Below are 20330 nucleotides of genomic sequence, written 5' to 3'. Positions count from 1 at the left end.
GTGACTATTTATACTGGTGGTCGCGACACTAGTTGCCGTCTTCTCCTGAACAGAGGTGGCGCTAATGAGCAAGGGCTGCCGACGTTGCTCTTTCTATGGACTAGAAGAAGAAGCAAAAGTTAAACAACGGCAGAACTGGCAGCAGCATTGCTGTCAATGCTTCCATTAAATTGGGTGCGCCAGCAGGATATTACGTCATTTTGACATCACGATGGCGCGCACCACCTTGGATGCGGCTAGTATAATTCACCTTTAAGGCTGCGTTTTAGACAGCCTGTGTCGGCAGTCCGATGGTCCCACAAAAACGCAGGTCTTTCCAAACATTTTGAATGGGGGGTACAGCGTTTAGGCTGCGCCGGGGTTTGGAGGAACGCAACCTTGTGTCACGCTGCGGGGGGCCAATCATATAACCGGAGATCAGACTTGTGGGTGTTGTTTGAGGCGGTGTGAGAGTCCCGTACAGGAAACGGGAAACATCGCTGCCTCTATCTCTGCCACGAGAACGTTTTAAAACACCAAACACAAGCACTGACCTGCCCGGGAGTTTGTGGAACAGCTGACTGTGAAATAAAGCTGCCTTCAAGTGCGGGCGGAAATATCGAAATCCATAAACGGTCTGATGGGAAAACCGTAATTGTGAAATATAAAGTCTACATGTGACACGGTGGTGCGGTGGTTAGCACTGTCGCCTCACAGCAAGAAGGTTGTGGGTTCGTACCCCGGTTGGCCCGGCCTTTCTGTGTGGAGTTTGCATGTTCTCCCCGTGTCTGTGTGGGTTCTCTCCGGGTACTCCGGCTTCCTCCCGCCGACCAAAGACATGCGGGCTAGGTTTATTGGTGTCCCTAAATTGTCCGTAGGTGTGCATGTGTGAGTGAGTGGTTGTTCGTCTATGTGTGGCCCTGCGATGGACTGGCGACCTGTCCGGGGTGTACCCCGCCTTTCGCCCGACGTATGCTGGGATTGGCTCCAGCCCCCCCACGACCCTGTGCGCAGGATAAGTGGTTGACGATGGATGGATGGATGGATGGAAAGTCTACATGTGATTTGTTGGGGGGGCTTTAAGAACACAACAGGGGTAGACAAATATATCCATCTCAGTTGACGGGGTACATTTATGGAACAGCTGTAGTGAGGAATTGCTAGCGTGTAGCAGAATAAGTTTAAAACTAATCTAACGAGAGAATGGTGTGATCAGAACAGCAAACTGGAATCAGTTACTTTTGACTAGGGTTTAGAGGAAGCGACGTGCATGCATTATTAATATCATTGACTTTAGCCTGGTATTATATGAATAAAATGGTGTTATGTGAGTCAACCAGTGTATTTAACTACCTAATTTTCCTCTTCAAAATCATATCAGAAGAGTAGTGGTTGCAGCTGGTGGTGGTCCTGCTCAACACCTCGCTACACCCCACAACGCCCTGCAATACTACGCCCCGCTACGCCTTGCTACACCCCACAACGCCCTGTTATGCTACGCCACGCTACGCCTTGCTATGCCACACAACGCCCTGCTACGTCCCTTCAATGCCCTGCTACACCCCACGACCTTCTATGCTACGCCCTGCTACGCCTTTCTATGCCCCACAACGCCCTGCTACGTCCCTTCAATGCCCTGCTACACCCCACAACGACCTTCTATGCTACGCCCTGCTACGCCTTCCTATGCCCCACAACGCCCTGCTACGCCCCGCTACACCCCACAACACCCTGCTATGTTACGCCCCGCTACGCCCTGCTATGCCCTGCTTCGCCCAGCAATGCCCTGCTACGCCCTGCTTCGCCCTGCTACGCCCCGTAACACGCTGCTTCGCCCAGCCATGCTCTGCTGTGCCCTACTACGCCCCGCAATGCCCTGCTGTGCCACACAACGCCCTGCTATGCGCCGCTTCGCCCAGCAACGTCCTGCTAGGCCCTATACGCCCCGCAATGCCCTGCTACATCCCGCAACACCCTGCTATGCCCTGCAATGCCCTACCCTACTACTTTCTAGTCATAGTTCCACTATCTTTTGTTACTATAACTGTCAACGCTCATCATTCGAACTGCTATAATTATGAATCATATTTCTCTACATCTGTATCAGTGTCTCTGTGTCCAAACTGGCAGCGACAGATGGCCGCCCAAAAAGAGCCTGGGTCTGTCCAAGGTTTCTGCCTAAAAGGAAGTTTTTCCTCACCGCTGTTGCACCAAATGCTTGCTTGCTCGTGTGGTGTCTTTGTAAAATATAGTGCGGTCTAGACCTACTCCATCTGTAAAGTGTCTTGTTATGATTTCTTACTATGAATAAAATTTAATCGAATTAGTTACAGCGCTTGCCTGCTTTGGTGTTTGTAAAGCATTAAAGTTCAACAAAGAATAGTTCACATAAGAAAAGTTCCTTTTTCATTTTTATTTTCTATGTAGATGCAATTGCCTACAAAATCACCCCAGTAGTCGAGATTGATTTATTATTTCCAAATAGAGCTATTTATGTTATCTTGTAAAAAATAAGTATTTTTTTTCAATTTTGTGCAGCCCTATTTTGGACAATAAATAGGTAGGGTATTGTTAAATATTTTTTTTTTTTTTTTTTTTAAATCAGATGGGAGGCGTCATAAGTTTTGGCTTTCGCCAGGCCCACTGGATGACTTTGCGAGGCGAGTAGAGGCGAGTCGAGCAGGTACCGTGTGATGGAAAAACGCCATGAAATGAGTTTGACACCCCTGTGTTATTGTGTTGTTTCATTTTTATTTATTATCTACTTTTGTACTTACTAACATATCAAAACGAATTTCAAAATGAAGGATACGCTTTACTGCATCACATAAAATAACACGTACAAATACTATCTTCTAAATGACTCAGAAATCTGAACTCTTTAATCACATCATTCTGTAAAGTTGGGACGTTCTGTAACACTTGGGCTGGAAATGATCCAGATTATTTCAGTGACACTTGTGTAGTATATTAAAGAGCCGCACTGAACCCCTGCAGGAAATATAAAACATACCGTTTACTCAGCACCCGAGTTTCGACCATCAATAAGTGGAATAATAACGCCAAGAGAAACACAGAAGTCCTTTACGTGAGGCCTTTGTAAGCACTGATCCATTACAGAGAGCCATTTAAAGAGGATTAGTATTAGTACACTTAACGAGAATCATTAGTCATCTTGTGGCTTGCAGTGATTGTTTTCGGTGTTATTACTCAATTAAAAAACTGCACTTCAATGTCAAACAAATCCTTACCACATTGAAGGGATACAACTTTGTTTAAACCTTTTTGTTGGCAATTAAAAAAACATTTCTTATTATTACTCAATTACAGATACATTAGAACACAACTATTAGAAAATATAATTATTCCTACTCATTTGTGCAGTCATGCATTTTACACCACTGGAACAAATTAAAACCAAATGGGCCCAAAGTACAAACAGTTCCCCACATTTGTTTGGTGGCACAAAGCCTCTAAAAAAAGTTGAAATCCTCGTGAGGTACATATTATTCTGTTATGTTATTTAATGACTACCTCTACATCGACAATAATCCTTTGAAAGCACAGGGAAAAAAACGTGATATCCACCTTTAGGGTGTCAGTTTTTCTGGCCTGACATTTCTTGGCTTCACATGAAATTTAGGTGGATGAAGTATGATGTCCGCTAAGTTTAAGTGCTCAGTATCTGAGCTGTTGTACAGAATAACGTGCCCGTTTCTCTAGACGCAGGTCAGCAGCGTTGAGTCTGTTGTTTCAAACTGTTCAGTCATTATGGAGGAAGAGGAAAGCAACCCTCTGGATGCAGCCCACCTGAGCCCTGCTCTCGGGTGGATCTTATCTGTCCGAGGGGGTGAAGAGACCTCCTAACCTCCACATGCAGATGAAAAACAACGGGAACTCGTCCGACAACTGAAAGACGCGCTGTTCCAAATGCTTCATGAAGCCCGTCTGATCCGACCCCACCTCCACCGTGCATGGTACCTTCGATTTCTGCAGGAGCTCCTCCAGGATCCAGAACAGGTAGCACGAGTTATGATACTGGTCCACAGGAAACTGGTTCAGAACCGAGCTCTCCTGGCCCTGAAAAACAAGAAGAAACATCAACGATAGGGCTGCTAGTATCATTAATAAGACAACACTGGGGTTGGGTATCGTTTGGAATTTCTTTTTCTGTGCTAAAATGATACTTTTAAAACAGTGCCGGTGCCTGAACGGATACTTTTTTTAAAATGTATATTTATAGACAGCTGGACAGGCTCATTAAGAAGGCCAGCTCTGTTCTTGGTTGCCCCCTTGACGCCGTGGAGGTGGTGGGAGACAGGAGGATAGTGGCCAAATTAGGACACCTCCCACCCCATGCAGGAAACTCTGTCAGCACTGAACAGCTCCTTCAGTGACAGGCTGCTGCACCCGTGCTGCGTCACGGGGAGATACTGCAGGTCTTTCCTGCCTGCTGCTGTCAGACTCTACAATCAGCACTGCTCCCAGTAGACCACATGGACAAAACACACACACCAGGTCTACTGCTCCCAGTAGACCACATGGACAAAACAACACACACACACACACACACACCAGGGCTGATAAAACATGCAATAAAACATGTGACTGTGCAATTACTGTAAATACATTTTACTATTTAATATTTACTCTCTTTCATTATGGCCGAATGGGTTTCCTCAGGAGGGTGGCTGGCGTCTCCCTTAGAGATAGGGTGAGAAGCTCAGTCATCCGCGAGGAGCTCGGACTAGAGCCGCTGCTCTTTTACGTCGAAAGGAGCCAGTTGAGGTGGTTCAGGCATCTGGTAAGGATGCCCCCTGGGCGCCAACCTAAGGAGGTTTTCCAGGCACGTCCAGCTGGGAGGAGGCCTCGTCTGTGTCGGGGAAGACCCAGGACTAGGTGGAGGGATTATATCTCCAACCTGGCCTGGGAACGCCTCTGGATCGCCCAGTCAGAGCTGGTTAATGTGGCTCGGGAAAGGGAAGTTTGGGGTCCCCTGCTGGAGCTGCTGCCCCTGCGAGCCGACTCCGGATAAGTGGACGAAGATGGATGGATGGATCTCTTTAATTATATTTATTATTATGTGTTAACGTGTGTCTTCTACTTTTCCTCTTACCCATTGCTGCTGCAACAGTGTGAATGACCCCATTGTGAGATTAACAAAGGATTTTGAATTTAGTTATGAGCCCGTTTTGGACCGGACGTCACGTAATGTGATGACATCATCTCGGGCGCATAACGTAATGACGCAGAAAACAGAAGCCTTAGCTTCCGCGGGCATTGGTTGGTTTTGTTCTAAAAGGGTTATAGAAGTCCTTTAAACTACGCGACTGCGTATCGGTTTCTGATCGATGTAATCCAAGGGAGAGAAACCTGCAGAAAATGTGAATCACTACACAAATAAACCAAGACTGGAGGAATCCTTGAAGGATGATGGATTGATAGATGATGTTGCAACATGCTGCAAACACTTAGACACTGAGATATGTAGTGTGATTGTTAGTCTGATAGAGCAACACACCCGAGTTCAAAACACTCCAAACCAAATGGGAATTATTCAAAAGAGAAGCTACTGCATTTCCTCCGGCCTGTATCTCACTGTCTTTGGAAATGTGCGTGTGGCAGATGTTGTCGCGTGTGAAAGTTTCCGTGTGTGCACCTTTGTTTGTGTGTGTGTGTGTGAGAGAGAGAGATGCCATGGAGAAAAACAACCACCAGATGGCTTAAGCTTTCAAAGAGCTGACAGAATGTGACAACAACACCTCTTAAAACATGCACGCACACACACACACACACACACACACACACACACACACACACACACACACACACACACACACACACACACACGTTTGTGGCACTATCTTTGTGGGGACCGGTCATTGACATAATGCATTCCCTAGCCCCTTACCCTAACCATCACAACTAAATGCCTAACCTTAACCCTTACCCTCACCCTAACCATAACCTAATTCTATCCCTAATCCTAAAACCAAGTCTTAACCCTCAAACAGCCCTTTAAACTTGTGGGGTCCAGCATTTTGGCCCCACAAAGCTGCAGGGACCACACAAGTATACTGGACTACCAGTTTTTGGACCCCACAAATATAGTTAAACAAGCCCAACACACACACACACACACACACACACACACACACACACACAAACCATCATCAGAATTGGGTCACTTAGCACTTAGCACATATAACTCAATTTTCTTTACGTCTAACCATCCAACCATCATAATAAATTAAACTAAATGTATTCACTGATTTACAGATAGTCTCTTTCGTCATGTAAGTCTCTGGGAAAAAGTATTTTTGGCGTCACGATGACGCGGACACAGAAGATGCGATTCCACTGTTCGGCTGCTTTGTCAAATTGGCTTCAAAGCCGGCTCACTCCCTGGGGGCCCGGGGGCAACACTTTATGATTTAGTAACACTGGAAAGATATGCCTAATATTTATTAGCTTGCCATAAGATTAAATATCTTGCGCGTCATTCATCTTTGAATATCAGTAAATTGATTCAAAGGCGCGTCTGTAAGGAACAGGACCTCATAAATTAAGAACCATAGTGACATACTGAATATACTATCATTAAAATGTGAGTTATAGATGATAAATCATCTTTTACTGCCGTGTTTTCATATATCACTGATATACACAAATCTTCAGCATGTGTAATAGGCTCACATTAAGTGTTACATGTGTGTTTGAATTGTGAATACAGGTCTGTACTTTATGTATATACAGTATGTGTGCATATGTGGTGAAGCATTTGGGAAGCTACAGTGTTAAGAGATGGTGTCAGGCAGCTTGACACAGCGGTCGCAGATATTCACACCGCCCGCTGCGGCAACTGTCAACAAGATGGAAAGGACATATTTCATCGGAGTGACTGAGAGGTGAGAAGACGGCAGCCTGACGTGGCTCGGCAAATCATCGTTTAAAAGACGATTATCTGAGCTCTGTCCATGCAGAGTCTCTGCACATTTAAATGATTAATTGTGCTCAGCCGCTAGCGCTGGGTGATCCATTCAATATGAACAAACTGACAAAAATATTAAATGAAATGAAGCCGCAAGTGCGGGAATAAAAGGATTTCCTACATTGAGAATATCATGATTTATTTCAAACATGGTTTCGGTTTTAACTGGCTAAGCAGTGCATATCCTGTTTGCAGGCTTAAACATTAATTAATATGCAGATTTTCATGTTTTGAACCAGACAAACAACTGAAGCTGAGCACATACTGGAAGAGGGGAAAGAATTTCTCCGGTTGCTGCTGTTACCGTCTAAACAGTGAGGATTTTTCATGCTTTCCTCCATTTTATATTACACTAATTAATTATCTTTTGGTGTTTGGACCGTTAGTCACAGACTAAACAAGTCATTTGATGATGTGACCTTGGGGTTTAGGAACATTTCCGGTTAATTTTTAGCTAGTTTAGGACATTTTTGATCGCGATGTTCCGATACCAGTATCGGAAAAGCCTCCGATACTGCCTATAACGCTGGTATCGGTATCGGCGAGTACTGGGGTTTATGAACCGATCCGATGAGACGCAATTCAGCCCAGAAGAAAATGTACTTTAAAGTTGTTTATTGATGTTCTTTTTCCGTCATGACCCGCTGTCAAACTGGATAATAAAATAAAGTTCTGCGGCGTTCATTGTTTGCGTTTCTTCATGTTTCACAAAAGGTTTAACCCGAGCCAGGCCAGAAAACAAAGATAGAAATCTTATCACATGCATACAGGGATAGTAGTACACTGTCCCTGTTAAAACATAATAAAATATATGACACACTGGTTATCGAATCAGCACTCGGTATCGGCCGATACGCAAGGTATCGAAATCGGTATCGGGAAGGAAAAAATGGTATCGAACCATCTATAATTTTTGATACAGATTCCTTAAATGCACAAAATTTTAATTTTCTGCCGCTAGGGGTCATTCAATCAAAACAAAAAACAAAAGACACAGTTGGATCATAGGAGTTATAGTCTTCATTTCAGTCAGCTTCCGAAGGTTAGGATTCCTTCAGTGTTCATCGTTCAGGAGGTTTTTATCCGCAGAGGTCTTCTCCTCTCCAAAACAAACAGACCCGCTGCCTCAAACCGGTAAAACCAAAGAATAAAGCAGCTTCACTTTAAAAATCTGTTTTCCGACGCTGTTGGGCTGTTTGGCGGAGGGCCTGCAAGCCGGGCTGCCGCTAACGATTGCTCAGCTCGTTTCTCTGAGAACTTAAGACGAACGATGACTAAAAACCTTTATCTGGTTCTAATATATAGTTAAAAACCACGAAGATCTTAAAGTGTATCGTAAAAACGTAGCCTAAAACTGCAAAAAAAGATTATGGCAGACAAGGGAAATGACACCAACGACAGGCGACCAAACGTCTATTTCTCTGGGTTTGAACATTGTTGGAAAGATTTGGGATAATGCAAGTACTTAACTCAACAACATAGGCTGAGTCGATTCTAGACATTTTTACTGTTACTTGTGTTACGTTACTTATGGGTTACTTGGCCGACACAGTGTTACCAATATATCTGTGATAATATCGGCTGATGAATAGGGCCAAGATCATTAATTGGTCAGCCTGGAGTGTAGAGTGACAGGAAACATGGGAACAGAGAGAGACGGGAATGACATTAAAGTTGGATTCAAGCAGCAAATGATTTATTGTGCTCTAGCGGTATCGCTGGGTGATCCATTTAATATGAACAACCAAAAATATTAGATGAAATGAAGTGTGGGAATTAAAGGATTTCCTACATAGAGAATGCCATGATTTATTTAAAACATGATTTCGGTTTAACTGGCTAAGCAGTGCATATCCTGTTTGCAGGCTTTAACATTAATTAATATGCAGATTTTCATGTTTTGAACGGAAGTGACATTAAAGTTGGATTCAAGCAGCAATGTAAAGTTATATGGTGGGAGTCTTAAAGGCCTATTTGCACGGGATTAGTATTACCTGGTGACCTCTGGTCATTTGTAAAAATTAGGCAGGTTGTCTGTGATCTTAATCCTGTGCGATTTGGCAATGTCTGTAATTTATCAAGAAAAGATCCCCCCGAAAATGACCTACCATATTTCGCTGAACACCAAGGTCCTGTGACCGACAGGTCTGATTTGGTGGGGTCGTATATCATTTTTTTTAAGATGGATATGGGTTGGTGGGGGGCTGTGGACGCCGCCTTTCATGGCCAACCAAGTCTAAACCACTGTCAGACCGGAGACCCTCCGTCCCCGAGTTGACGTGCTACTTGAGGCTTCGTCCGAGGGATGACGTGATGCTGTGTGGGTGCTGCCGTGTCGTGAGTGATAGGGTATGCCTCTATATATATACACCTCTATAACCTCTACCAGGCCTGGCCCAAAAAGATACAGAACCCCGACCTGAGTGTGGTGCAGCGGCCTCGCCCTGGCCGTCCTCTGCGGCCTCCGGGTAGCCAACTCTCGGGGTACATATATGTCAGTAAATTCAAGTATAAGCAGGCTTTGCTTATCCCATGTGAATACGCCACATGAAACTCAAGATGTGGGGGGGTAATTTCTAAATCACACGAGGTCCCTAGATGATACTAATCCCGTGTGAATAGGGCTTTAGACTGGTGGCCAACCAGGACATCCAAAAGTTGAGAAGTTTATCAAAACTATCAAAACCGCAGCAAGGTGCCCCTGCCATTTTTAAATGCAAGAGAAGTTTGTTTATTCAAGGACGACCATCATTTAAAAAACACTGAGCTGGAAAAACATAAAGGGCATGTTAAAAAAAATATGAGGGGGCACAGAACAGGGTACATAACTGCCAATAAACACTGTGCTTCTGGCCCCAGGAAATACGCTGTCCTAAAAAAGGTTTTCAACACCTTTATACAGTCTAAGAAATTGCCAAAAATGGTTTGCTTCTGCACATCAAACTGATTTGGTCCGACTCCCTCTGAGACAACAAACGGCTTATCTAATCCAGGGTTTTCCCTGCCTCTAGGTGCAGCACCCGAGCGGTTTTGAGCTGCACCTAAGCCAAATTAATGTTATTAAAAGACTTTAGTTACATTACGTTACGTCCGCTGCGTAGAGGACAAAACCTCTATATATGTGCGCCTGCTCTACCAACTGAGCTATCCCAGCCACTTTTCCAACGTTTTAGACACAGATATGGAAATATAATGATCCAGAATGATAAAGGATACTTCTGATCTGGTACCCTGGAAATCCAGAGATCTCGCGAGAGCACAATTTGAATTTGCTCAGCGAGTCACTCTGGCATTCAGTAATGATGCTCATTAACTATGCCCTTGTAGCCGAGCTGCACCAATCACATCGGTGTATCTGATATAGGCGGGCCAGAGGCGAGCTAAACAGATGACGACAGTTTAATCTACCAGTTAGCTCCTCTGGTAGCTAAGAGTTTAATCTACCAGTTAGCTCCGCTGGTAGCTAAGAGTTTAATACACCAGTTAGCTCTGCTGGTAGCTAAGAGTTTAATATACCAGTTAGCTCCGCTGGTAACTAAGAGTTTAATCTACCAGTTAGCTCCGCTGGTAGCTAAGAGTTTAATCTACCAGTTAGCTCCGCTGGTAGATAAGAGTTTAATCTACCAGTTAGCTCCTCTGGTAGCTAAGAGTTTAATCTACCAGTTAGCTCCGCTGGTAGCTAAGAGTTTAATCTACCAGTTAGCTCCGCTGGTAGCTAAGCGTATGGGGCTCTGGATACATCACCCTGTGTATTGTTGTGATTGGTCGTAGTGCTAACCAATTGTGTGCAGTGAGATTCTCAAATGCATGCTTGGTGCCGCCCCTCGAGCTGGGCCATTTTCATTACTCAATGCCAGACCCTTAATCTTTCGGATTTGGGTCTGGATTTCCAGGCTACTGATCTGGTGCAATGCTGCAGAAATCGGCACAAACAACCACTCTTATTTACTTTTATCCGGATCCATCTGGCAGCCAATCGTGACCCCTCTAAACAACACTACACCATTAGTGTCATTTGACAACAACATATATAACCGCACTCAGTAAATGGAGGTGGTTTACGTCAGTTAGGTTGGTAAGAGGGAGCCCGAGATATTCTTACTTTCATCTCCAACCTGTCAAACACCCACATGCCTATACAATTTATAAAGCCATGGCGTGGCACTAGATGGACTGCAAAAATCGATAACTGGATTGAAAATCTGCAGGGAGCCGTGACTGAGCTTCAGTGAAGAATATACACAAACAGAACAACTGCTCGTCCCCCGGTGGGGTCTGGCAGAAAAGGTCGCTTCTTACAACACAGCAGACCTGCTGGCCTCCTCAAATGCAACCTGCTTTTGGAAGTCTGACTGCCTTACATTGAGCATTAAAAAGAGCCCGGATAACAGCTGACTATTGATTCAATAACCCTCTGACACGGTATCAACAATACTAGTACCAAAACAACACCGTAGTGTCATTTCTTTCGATAGGTGCAGTAAATTTGGAGAATGTAAACAAGATTTTCAACAAATCTTTTAATTGCAACTACAAAATCTCAAATATTAAATTCAAACACAAGATCCTGCCTAAATGAAATTTGCCTAAATGAAATTAAGTTTTTAACTTTCTCTTGGAAACAGAACATTATTTCCTTGCAAGGCAGCTGGATTCTCGCGATATCCTGTGTGAATCGTAGGATCACACATCACACAAAAATCCATCTCAACAGGCTTCAATTGAATGCATTTGTGTCTGAACAGCAGCAGACCGAACCAATCAGCGTCCGGTGGAGAGCTACTGGCAGATACGGGCGTGGTTTAAGTGCGTGAGACGGCCGCCACTGCTCGTTCAGAACGACAATGGCGAACATAAAAGACAGATGATTCACTAAACCAGCTGCCGGGTATTTCAGTGCCTACCCTTTTCCAAACAGTTTCCAATGACTGCTTCTCAGATGGTTCAAACCTTCGGGCTCGTCAGGTTAGCACATTAAAGGGACTACAGTAACCTCGCATTGCCAGACCTTCCTCCACAGCGCTGCGGAGGAAGGTCTGGCTAGTCCACACAGAATTCCAGGATGGGAGAAAAACGTGTTCTGGTTTATTGGCATTTCTTTAAACCAATCACAATCGTCTTGGGCTGCACTAAGCCCCGGACAGAGCCGGCGCCACCGTAGCGATCCTGGAAGTGGAAGGTCGTGGATATAGGCTAGTCGACTACAGTAATCCACAGACAGCCAGTTGAGGTGGTGGAAGAGTCTACAGCCACGCTAATGTCTCTGTGAGGCAGTACTTGAGCTGGTGAGTGTTAAAATGCATCATAAAAACAATGCTAACATGCTGATGTTTAGCCGGTATAATGTTCACCATGTCCATCATCTTTATTTAGAACCATGGCTGTCTTCTTTTGTGCAATTTAATTTAATATATGTTCATATAGTTAAGTAAAACTTTTGACCTGCTGCTTGTGCTAGATACATTTTTGGCAATCCATCCAATAGTTTTGAGATATTTCAGCCTGGAGCAAAGTGATGAAATTGCCCGACCTTGCCACCCATTATCCGCTGACTTATTCTACAAGCACAAAGTACTGTAAATCTCCATATAATTGAGTATTTTATATTTATTTTGTCCTATCTATCAGATGTATTGAGATATGTGCTCAGCTATGTATACTTTTTAACTGAACCACTGTTGATGAAAACAGTTACTAAACTGAATCAAATTGAAATAAAAGTGTAAAATAGGCAAGACTGGAGAATTTGACCAGGCAACAGCAATATTAGCTTTTGGAACCTGACAGTTTTTTTATTTTTTATTTTCAGAAACAGACACATTTCTGTTAGTACTAAAAATGTATTACGATTCAAATACCCCTGCCATAAACTGTCTATCTATGACTTACTATGTGAGTCTTGAGTTTCAATATGTACATTTAGTTGTAGTGTATAACTTCCAATAATAACTTGCAGTGCCAATGCTTCTCCAATGGCTACCAATGTTTAAATTCCTATAGTGGCTGTAGCCAAAGAACAACAGAACAGAAGACAAATGGAACTCAATGAAAAAGGACAGAAACATTTGGCGATAAGAACATGAGATGAAGTGACGGAGGGCCCATCTGCACGTTACCAAAGTCGCTTTCTAAATGAGAGGGTGAAAACAGCCGGACAGACTGATTGAGCTGTCGGTTGGCTCGTTAGAGCTCCTCTGGGATCCGCCGGCTGCAGGCTGACACTGACAGGATTTGCTGCAGCCTTTTAATAATCCTGATAAACTACCATCGCTCTCCACGCCAGTTACAGGACAGCTTTTCACTTCCAGGCCAAACCGCAAAGTCAAAATGAACTTCTCCCGCTGAGTGACTTTAGCCAAAGGTTGGACGCGAGGGTTCGGATGAGGCTGAGGTCGAAGGAAGGGTTATTTCGTAATAGGCTTTCTAGGTGAGCATGAAGATGAGTTGTGGCTTTGAAGCTTGTCAGAGGGATGTTGTAGATAGTTTTGAATATCTGCAGGGGGTTGCACCTCTAACACAGAGGCACACACCATCAAAAGGTGTTAATTAGCTTCCCAGAGATAAAGTTCTGTGTTTGAATGGCACAGCTTGATCACAGCTGCGGTTCTGAGGATTCAATTTGGATTTGATTATCGGTTCCCAGAGGATGAATCATACTGATTCTGGTAATCCTCCCAGTTTTCCTCTGGCACCACCATGACGTTCACATTTTTTTTTTTTTTGTGTAACATCTCAACAACAATTGGACGGATTGCCATGAAATTTGGTTCAGACATTCATGTTCCCCTCAGGATAAACTGTAATCAGAGAACTTGTTGTACACGTGTGAATTAATAAAGATAATACGTGAACATAAGTTGAAATTAAGTTCAATGAAAGTGTCTGGGTGAATGAAATGAGGCTGAAATGCCCTTACATGTGACAGCATCTCGTATGGAACAATAAACAGGGCCCCTCGCAGACTTTGATCCATCCCACATATCAATTTAGGTTCCCAATAAATTTAGGCCAACATAGTTTTGGTCGCTTCTTCAACGTTTTGTTGTATTTTCTGAAGTTTTTGTCACTTATGCCGATGCTTTTTTCCAAATTTTTGCCACTTTTTCCGACGTTTTTTCCCCCAATGTTTTTGTAGCTTTGTTTGACCTTTTTTGGCGCTTTTTTCTATGATGGCTAAGCAACTTTTTTGCCCACTTTTTCAGGGCTTTATGTTGACCAAACTTAAGTGAGAAGACTTTATAAGACATGAAATGATACAGTCAAAGGTATCTGACTTTTCTCTTAAATAAAAGCATGTTAATGAACGTATGTGTGGCCCTTTATGTGATTCTTATTTTCCCATGTGGCCCTCAGTGAAGTTGAGTTTGACACCCCTGCTCTACATAGTCATTACTTAAACTCTAGTTACTGTGGATTGAAGGAAGAAATGAGAAATTAATCAGCATCGAGACGGTGTTGAAATAATAAGCAGATGGACATTTCATAGTTTGGGGGCTCCTTGTAGGGATGTTTAAAAGAACCAAACCATCCACACCTGCCCCTGTAAATAACCCCTGGTTTTAGAAATGTAAAAAGCCTTTTTGCAGTGGAGGTGTATGAGGAGCTGGACTGTGGTGAGGAGACAACTCCTGGATATGTATGCAGCAAGGGAGCCTGAAGCACCATGACCCAGATAACATCAGCTGCCTTGGGATTATAAAGAAGCACCCTGAATGGGATTTAATCGTCCGTTTGATTAGACCTGCAGCTCGTTACTGTTCTGACTGGGTCACCGGCAAGCCGATGGAGGGAGTGTCAGACTGAGAAGTGAGGCTGAAGGTTTCTCCAAGGGGAGAAAATACAAGAATGAAGACACATTAGGAGGGGGAAACGAGGGGTTCACTTCGTGACAAAAAAACAGGGCTGCAACTAAGGATTATTTTCATTTGATCATTCTACGATTATTTTCTTTTCTCACATTGTGAGGTCTTGAAATATGTTGTTTTGTCCGAACTACTCCACACAACATTCTGGGATGGGAGAAAAAGATGCTCTGGCATCTTGGCATTTCTTTAAACCAATCACAATCGTCATGGGCGGCGCTAAGCTCCGCGCAGAGCCGCTGCTAAATAGCCTCGGGAAGGAACTTGTATTGGTGGAACGTGTACGTTCAAAAGTAGTTTTAGTCTGGATTTACCCTGCAGAGATCTGAGAAGCAGTTAACCATAGTCCTCACAAATCCACCAGAGTTTAAAATGCCAACACAAAGGAAGACAAAGGACCAACAATGTCCGATCAACATTCCAAAACCCAAAGTTATTTAGTTTACTGTAGGGCTGCTCCCTCTTAGTCGATTAGTCGACTAATCGGTCGTTTTGGTCTTAGTCAACTTAGATTTCTTTAGTCAATTAGTCATGTTTTATGCTTTTTTTCATGCTGAATGACTTATTTCCAAGAAACGTACGAGCAAATCTCTGGTAAACAGCAGAATTAAAGTGGTGCTTTTGCATGACTCTTTGCGGAGAAACTCAGATTTACAGATCTGTCGATTAAATCAACTAATCAATTAGTCGATACAATTGAATAAGTGTTAGTCGACTAAGAATTTCTTCAATCGAGCACTGCCCTAGTGATGTCAAGACAAGAAACAGCAGCAAATCCTTACATTTAAGAGCCTTGAACTGCTGAATAGTTACAATTTTTGCTTGATAACTGACCTAAACAATGAATAGATTATCAGAACTGTTGCCCATTAAAGCACCAACTCTGTCCACAAATGTCATAAGTTCCTTCTTTGTCTGATTCACAACAATTCCAGTAAAGCAGTCATGGCAATTAAAGTATTTCTTTGTCAGGCTCCTTTCATCAATGCTCAACACTATGTATAAAAAGAAAATCACGCAAAGATGCACGCAAATAAATGGCATCTCATCTCTCCAACTGAGCCTAACCGACTTCAAACCAGTGAGTAAAGAAAGGAAAGAAAACACTCATCTAACTCTTTACACACACAAACAACAGTTTTTGTCATGATTTTGCAAACGATAAAAACTTGTTGGACACCTTTTTGAGGGACTGACACTCCTGCAGTTTGGGAACAAATTATTTGATCTCTCACGCTCTAGGAGTAGCTTCGTGCTGCTTTGAAAAGTGACATATCAAAGGGCTAATTGCTAGAACTCTTTTAACGCCTAATGAAAGCTGCTAATTAGCTCTCAACCTTCTGCGACTGTAACTCTGATTAAGTTACTTCAAATCTCAATACCTTTTTTTCCCAGGTGGAGGTGTTAATTTATTTGATATTTTTACCCTGTTGAACCCACTTGAGATGTTCCGAAACCATTTTTTCCTTCCCGATACCGATCAATCAATTTTAAAGTAGTTTTACTCGGACTATTGCTAGCTCTCTTCTAGCTCATTAGCAGAACAAACCGGAGCTAGCAGAGAGCTCACGTGATGGCCGTTTTCTCCTTTTTTTGGGGGCTAAATTACACGGTATCAGATAGGTGCACAGACTTGTGTACTTGCCGACACCAACAGCAGCCTTTTAGACAGTATCGGACGCTTTCCGATACTGGTATCTATATCGGAACATCTCTAGTACCTAAATAGCTGTATAAAAGTATAATAAATAATAATACAAGGGTGTAAAATATAGAGAGAAGGAAATGCATCTAGGTAAATGGAAGGAAAAAGATGATGAAAGAACAGAGCTCAATAGAAAATGCAAAAGGCAGGGTAAGAGATGGATTTAAAAAAAAGGGAGAGAGGGCGACAGAGATAAACAGAGTGAGGCAGTGCAAGTGGAGAGAGTGAGGGAGAAGCTGACAAAGAGTACATAATGAAGCTGTGCTCGGCCTGGGAGCGTGTAGGGCAGTCATTTTCTGATCAAGAACAGAGATTGATTTGTCAGTAGAGTGGAAAAGAAAGCCCACAGCATGAGTGAGAAGCTTCAGCCTCAGCTCCACAGCAATACTCCGTCAGAGAGAGGCACAGTGTTGCCATCTGAATGCACAGAAGTTCAGCCTGTGTTGACCCAGAATGCAACTTCACTCTTCGGTCTGTCCAACAGAACTGCAAAGTCCAGTTTGATGTTAAAGCTTTAGTGTGTAACTTTTCGATATTAATGAACATCCGTTACGTTCAAGCCGTTGCCAAATGAGTTGCTACAAAGCTAGTTAAGACTATCAGCTCCACACAACTCTCTCTGGATCTCTCAGTATGACTATGTTCAGAAGATTGTGGCGTCCGGCGACGTTCGCGTGCAGAAACTTGAGTGAAGATAATGTCCTCTTCTGAAGAGTCCATCATGTTTTCTTAATCCTCCGTGTCCTCCTTGGCTACTAGCAGCTGCGTGGAGGAGAGGGAGGGGGGCTTTACTCAAGTGATTCGTTTAAAGAAATGCCAATAAACCAGAGCGTTTTTCTTCCATCACGTAAAGCTGTGTGGACTAGCCAGACCTTCCTCCGCAGCGCTGTGGAGGAAGGTCTGGCAAAGCGAGACTACTCTATACATAGCCATTTGTTTAATAGTATTTGTCCTTACTTTTGGTTAAGTAAAGTTACCTCTTGTGATGCGACTCTCCTTTAAAGTGCAGTGTACCAAATGATACCTGGCGGCCCTCCACTGAAGTGAGTATGAGCACAGTGTGCTTCAGGCTCACTTACAAAACGACCACACACCACCGTCCCCTCCTGTTAGTCCAGAACTGACAACAACTCCCAGGAATTGATTTTTCCTCTTTTTTTTTTCTTCCCCAGCCTCTGTCTTGTACAAGCGTCCTCTTGCAGTGTTATTTTTTCCCCTGACCGTCTCTTTCAAGGCGGTTTGCTGGCAATCCACTGATTAAACTGACAGAAAATCGATCCAATCTCATCCAAGTCGGCGTTCTCTGCACTCATATCTTGACATCTCGACTGCCTGAGGAGGAGGAAGAACACAGGTTTGTCTGGTTCACACACAAACATACGGTGGGGAAAAAGTGATGCTTCTTTTTGTTTTCTGGAAGTTTATCTCGGCATCAGCAACCCAAGAGGTCCACTGGGGTGGATGGTTATTTTCCTTTTTGTTAAATGGTCTGACGAAGCAGCGACAGTCACAGAGAGGAGGTCACTTCTGTCACATCTGGAGACGACTGATATGACAGCAAAGTTCCCCCAAAGACCAAACCACACTATTTATTTACAGTGTTTTACCACTTAGAGAGACGGCATAGAGCAGAAATGCCAAAAGCTGACAAAAAAGCTATACCTTTGACCGACAACTCGTCGTTCTTTTCCTCTTTTCTCTCACCGAGTTACCCTTGGTTCTCCTCTGTCCATATAAATTGAAGGGGGTTCATAAAGAGAATCTTGCTATGACTATTTAAGACAAAGTCGATCTACGTGTATGCTAATCTTTAGTGATCCAACTGACTCTCGTTGCGGCAGAAAGAAAGAGACAGAAAAACAGACTAGCAAGTGCTGGGTACGCAAACGCACGCCATAAATAAGGATTCTAATTGGATAGTAAGGCAATGTGACCCCAGTTTCCAACATGACATCATGACTTTGCCTGTTATCTGTACGCATTTTGAGCTATCCGTGTGTATGTCTACGCTGTATACAGCGGATGTAAACAAACACACCACGTGGCGTCGCCAAGAACGTGCCGTGCTATCGCGAGAATGTCACACGTGTTAAAAAATGGCTTTAGTAACACAAAAAAACAACAAAAACCCAACGGTGACCGACGTCACACGCTTAGGAAAACAATAAACGGTTGGGTTTAGGAAAAGAACATTGGGGAAGGCTTTATTTAAAAAAAAAAAAAAAAACACGGTTGATAAAAGCCACACGCGAGACGCGATCCCGGCTCTCCGGGTGACAGTCCTGTGTTTTACCCATCCACCACCCCAACCAACCTCCGCTGACTTCCGTCCTTTCATACTACTCGATACGCCGATAATTCACACGTAATGTAGGTCAATGGAGGCCAAACGGCGTTGATAAACACGCTAAAAAGCGATTATGCATCTTGATAACATGCCAAAATGGCATACGCATTGGTGTGTGATACATACGCCACTTTATGAGATCAGTCTGCCAGTTTCATAGTTTTTTTTCACTCTGATGTCAATTGAACCTAAGTCTCCCCTCACCATTTATCGCAAATTAATCACACCTTTTTTTATCTGTTCTAAATGGGATTTTTTTCAAGTTCTTTGGTATTTGAGACTGGACGTACTCCGGCGGTAACTCATTTCACATCGACAGTACATGCAAATAACTTTGACTTGCCGTCTTTCTCCATTTTTGCTCAAGGAGCTTTGTTTCTGTTAGCCATCCACTCCCGTTCACGGATGTATTAAAACTCATAAAAAGACACACAATACAGTAACGGGAGCTATTAAAATTAGCTTAAAACATGGCTCAAACATCATTTGCAATAGCGTGCAACGTTAGCTTGCTAGCTCAGAGGTTCCGGTTGCTCTTCCTCGATGCGACCGGAGTTTAACGTAAACACAAAGAAAGCGAAGGTGAGGGACATCCGGCAGGAACTTCCGCCGGCGCTGGAACTATCCGGTAAATGAACCGCTGTCGGGCCAGACTACTTGAACCTTTATGTATAATGCAAACTAAGCACCTTCACCTCACTAGATATTTTGTTTGCAATAAACATGGGTTACCAAAAGCAAGTTTATTTGTATATTCTCCAACTCATACATATTACCAGGGGTCCTTATGTGATTTAAAAATGACCCCTCACGTCGGTGTTTCCTACCGCGTATTCGCATAGGATAACCTAAGTCTGTATTTTACTTGAATTAACTGACATTATCCCCCCGGACAAGATGTCAAGGCTCTGTCAAAACTTTGATTTATAACTGCCAACGCAGCCAATACCATCCTGAATTCTGAATCCTTCACAGCACTGCACACGCACGCCCATTCAGGAACCGGCTAACGAGGTAGCGATGGAGTTTTTCACACTATTGTCATGGCTGAGCCAGCAAAAAAGAAGCAGAAAGCTAGGAAAGCATTGTCGGAGGAACAGAGAAAGAGGAAACGGCAGACTGACCGAGAGAGGAGTCAGACACAAGTAAACATAGGAGCTGCCAAATATCTATTCTGAAGCTGTAGGGGGAGCTCTAGAGAGACACCTGCCAGCAAAAATCAAGAAAACAGCGAAGAAATGGCCAAAACTGCATAGCGCCCCTTTAAGAACCTGATTTGTATGTCTTCGGTGTGTGCATTTCTGCAGGACTATAAGCATGTGATTTTGACGTTTTATAAAGCGACTTTGATCCACCGATCTCATTTAGCTTCCTGGTTAGATGGCTAATGAGAGCGGTGCACTTGGAGGGATGGAGGACGGCTTTGATCCTCGACTAATTGTCCAT

General features: G+C 43.5%; 1 protein-coding gene across 2 annotated transcripts in view; it reads right to left on the bottom strand.

Annotated features, from left to right (window-relative positions):
* Positions 1–2716: 2716 nt before the first annotated feature.
* Positions 2717–20330, bottom strand: part of mei4 (meiosis-specific, MEI4 homolog (S. cerevisiae)) — a 74973-nt gene continuing 57359 nt past the window's right edge. For both annotated transcript variants that reach the window (XM_039780909.1, XM_039780908.1), the window contains exon 5: positions 2717–4059. In XM_039780909.1, the coding sequence (XP_039636843.1) occupies positions 3814–4059 (246 nt within the window). In that variant the 3' untranslated portion in view covers positions 2717–3813. The remainder of the gene's footprint in view (positions 4060–20330) is intronic.

The sequence above is a fragment of the Perca fluviatilis genome, chromosome 18 (assembly GCF_010015445.1).
Source record: "Perca fluviatilis chromosome 18, GENO_Pfluv_1.0, whole genome shotgun sequence".
NCBI lineage: Eukaryota > Metazoa > Chordata > Actinopteri > Perciformes > Percidae > Perca > Perca fluviatilis.
This window is presented reverse-complemented; position numbering and strand designations above follow the sequence as displayed.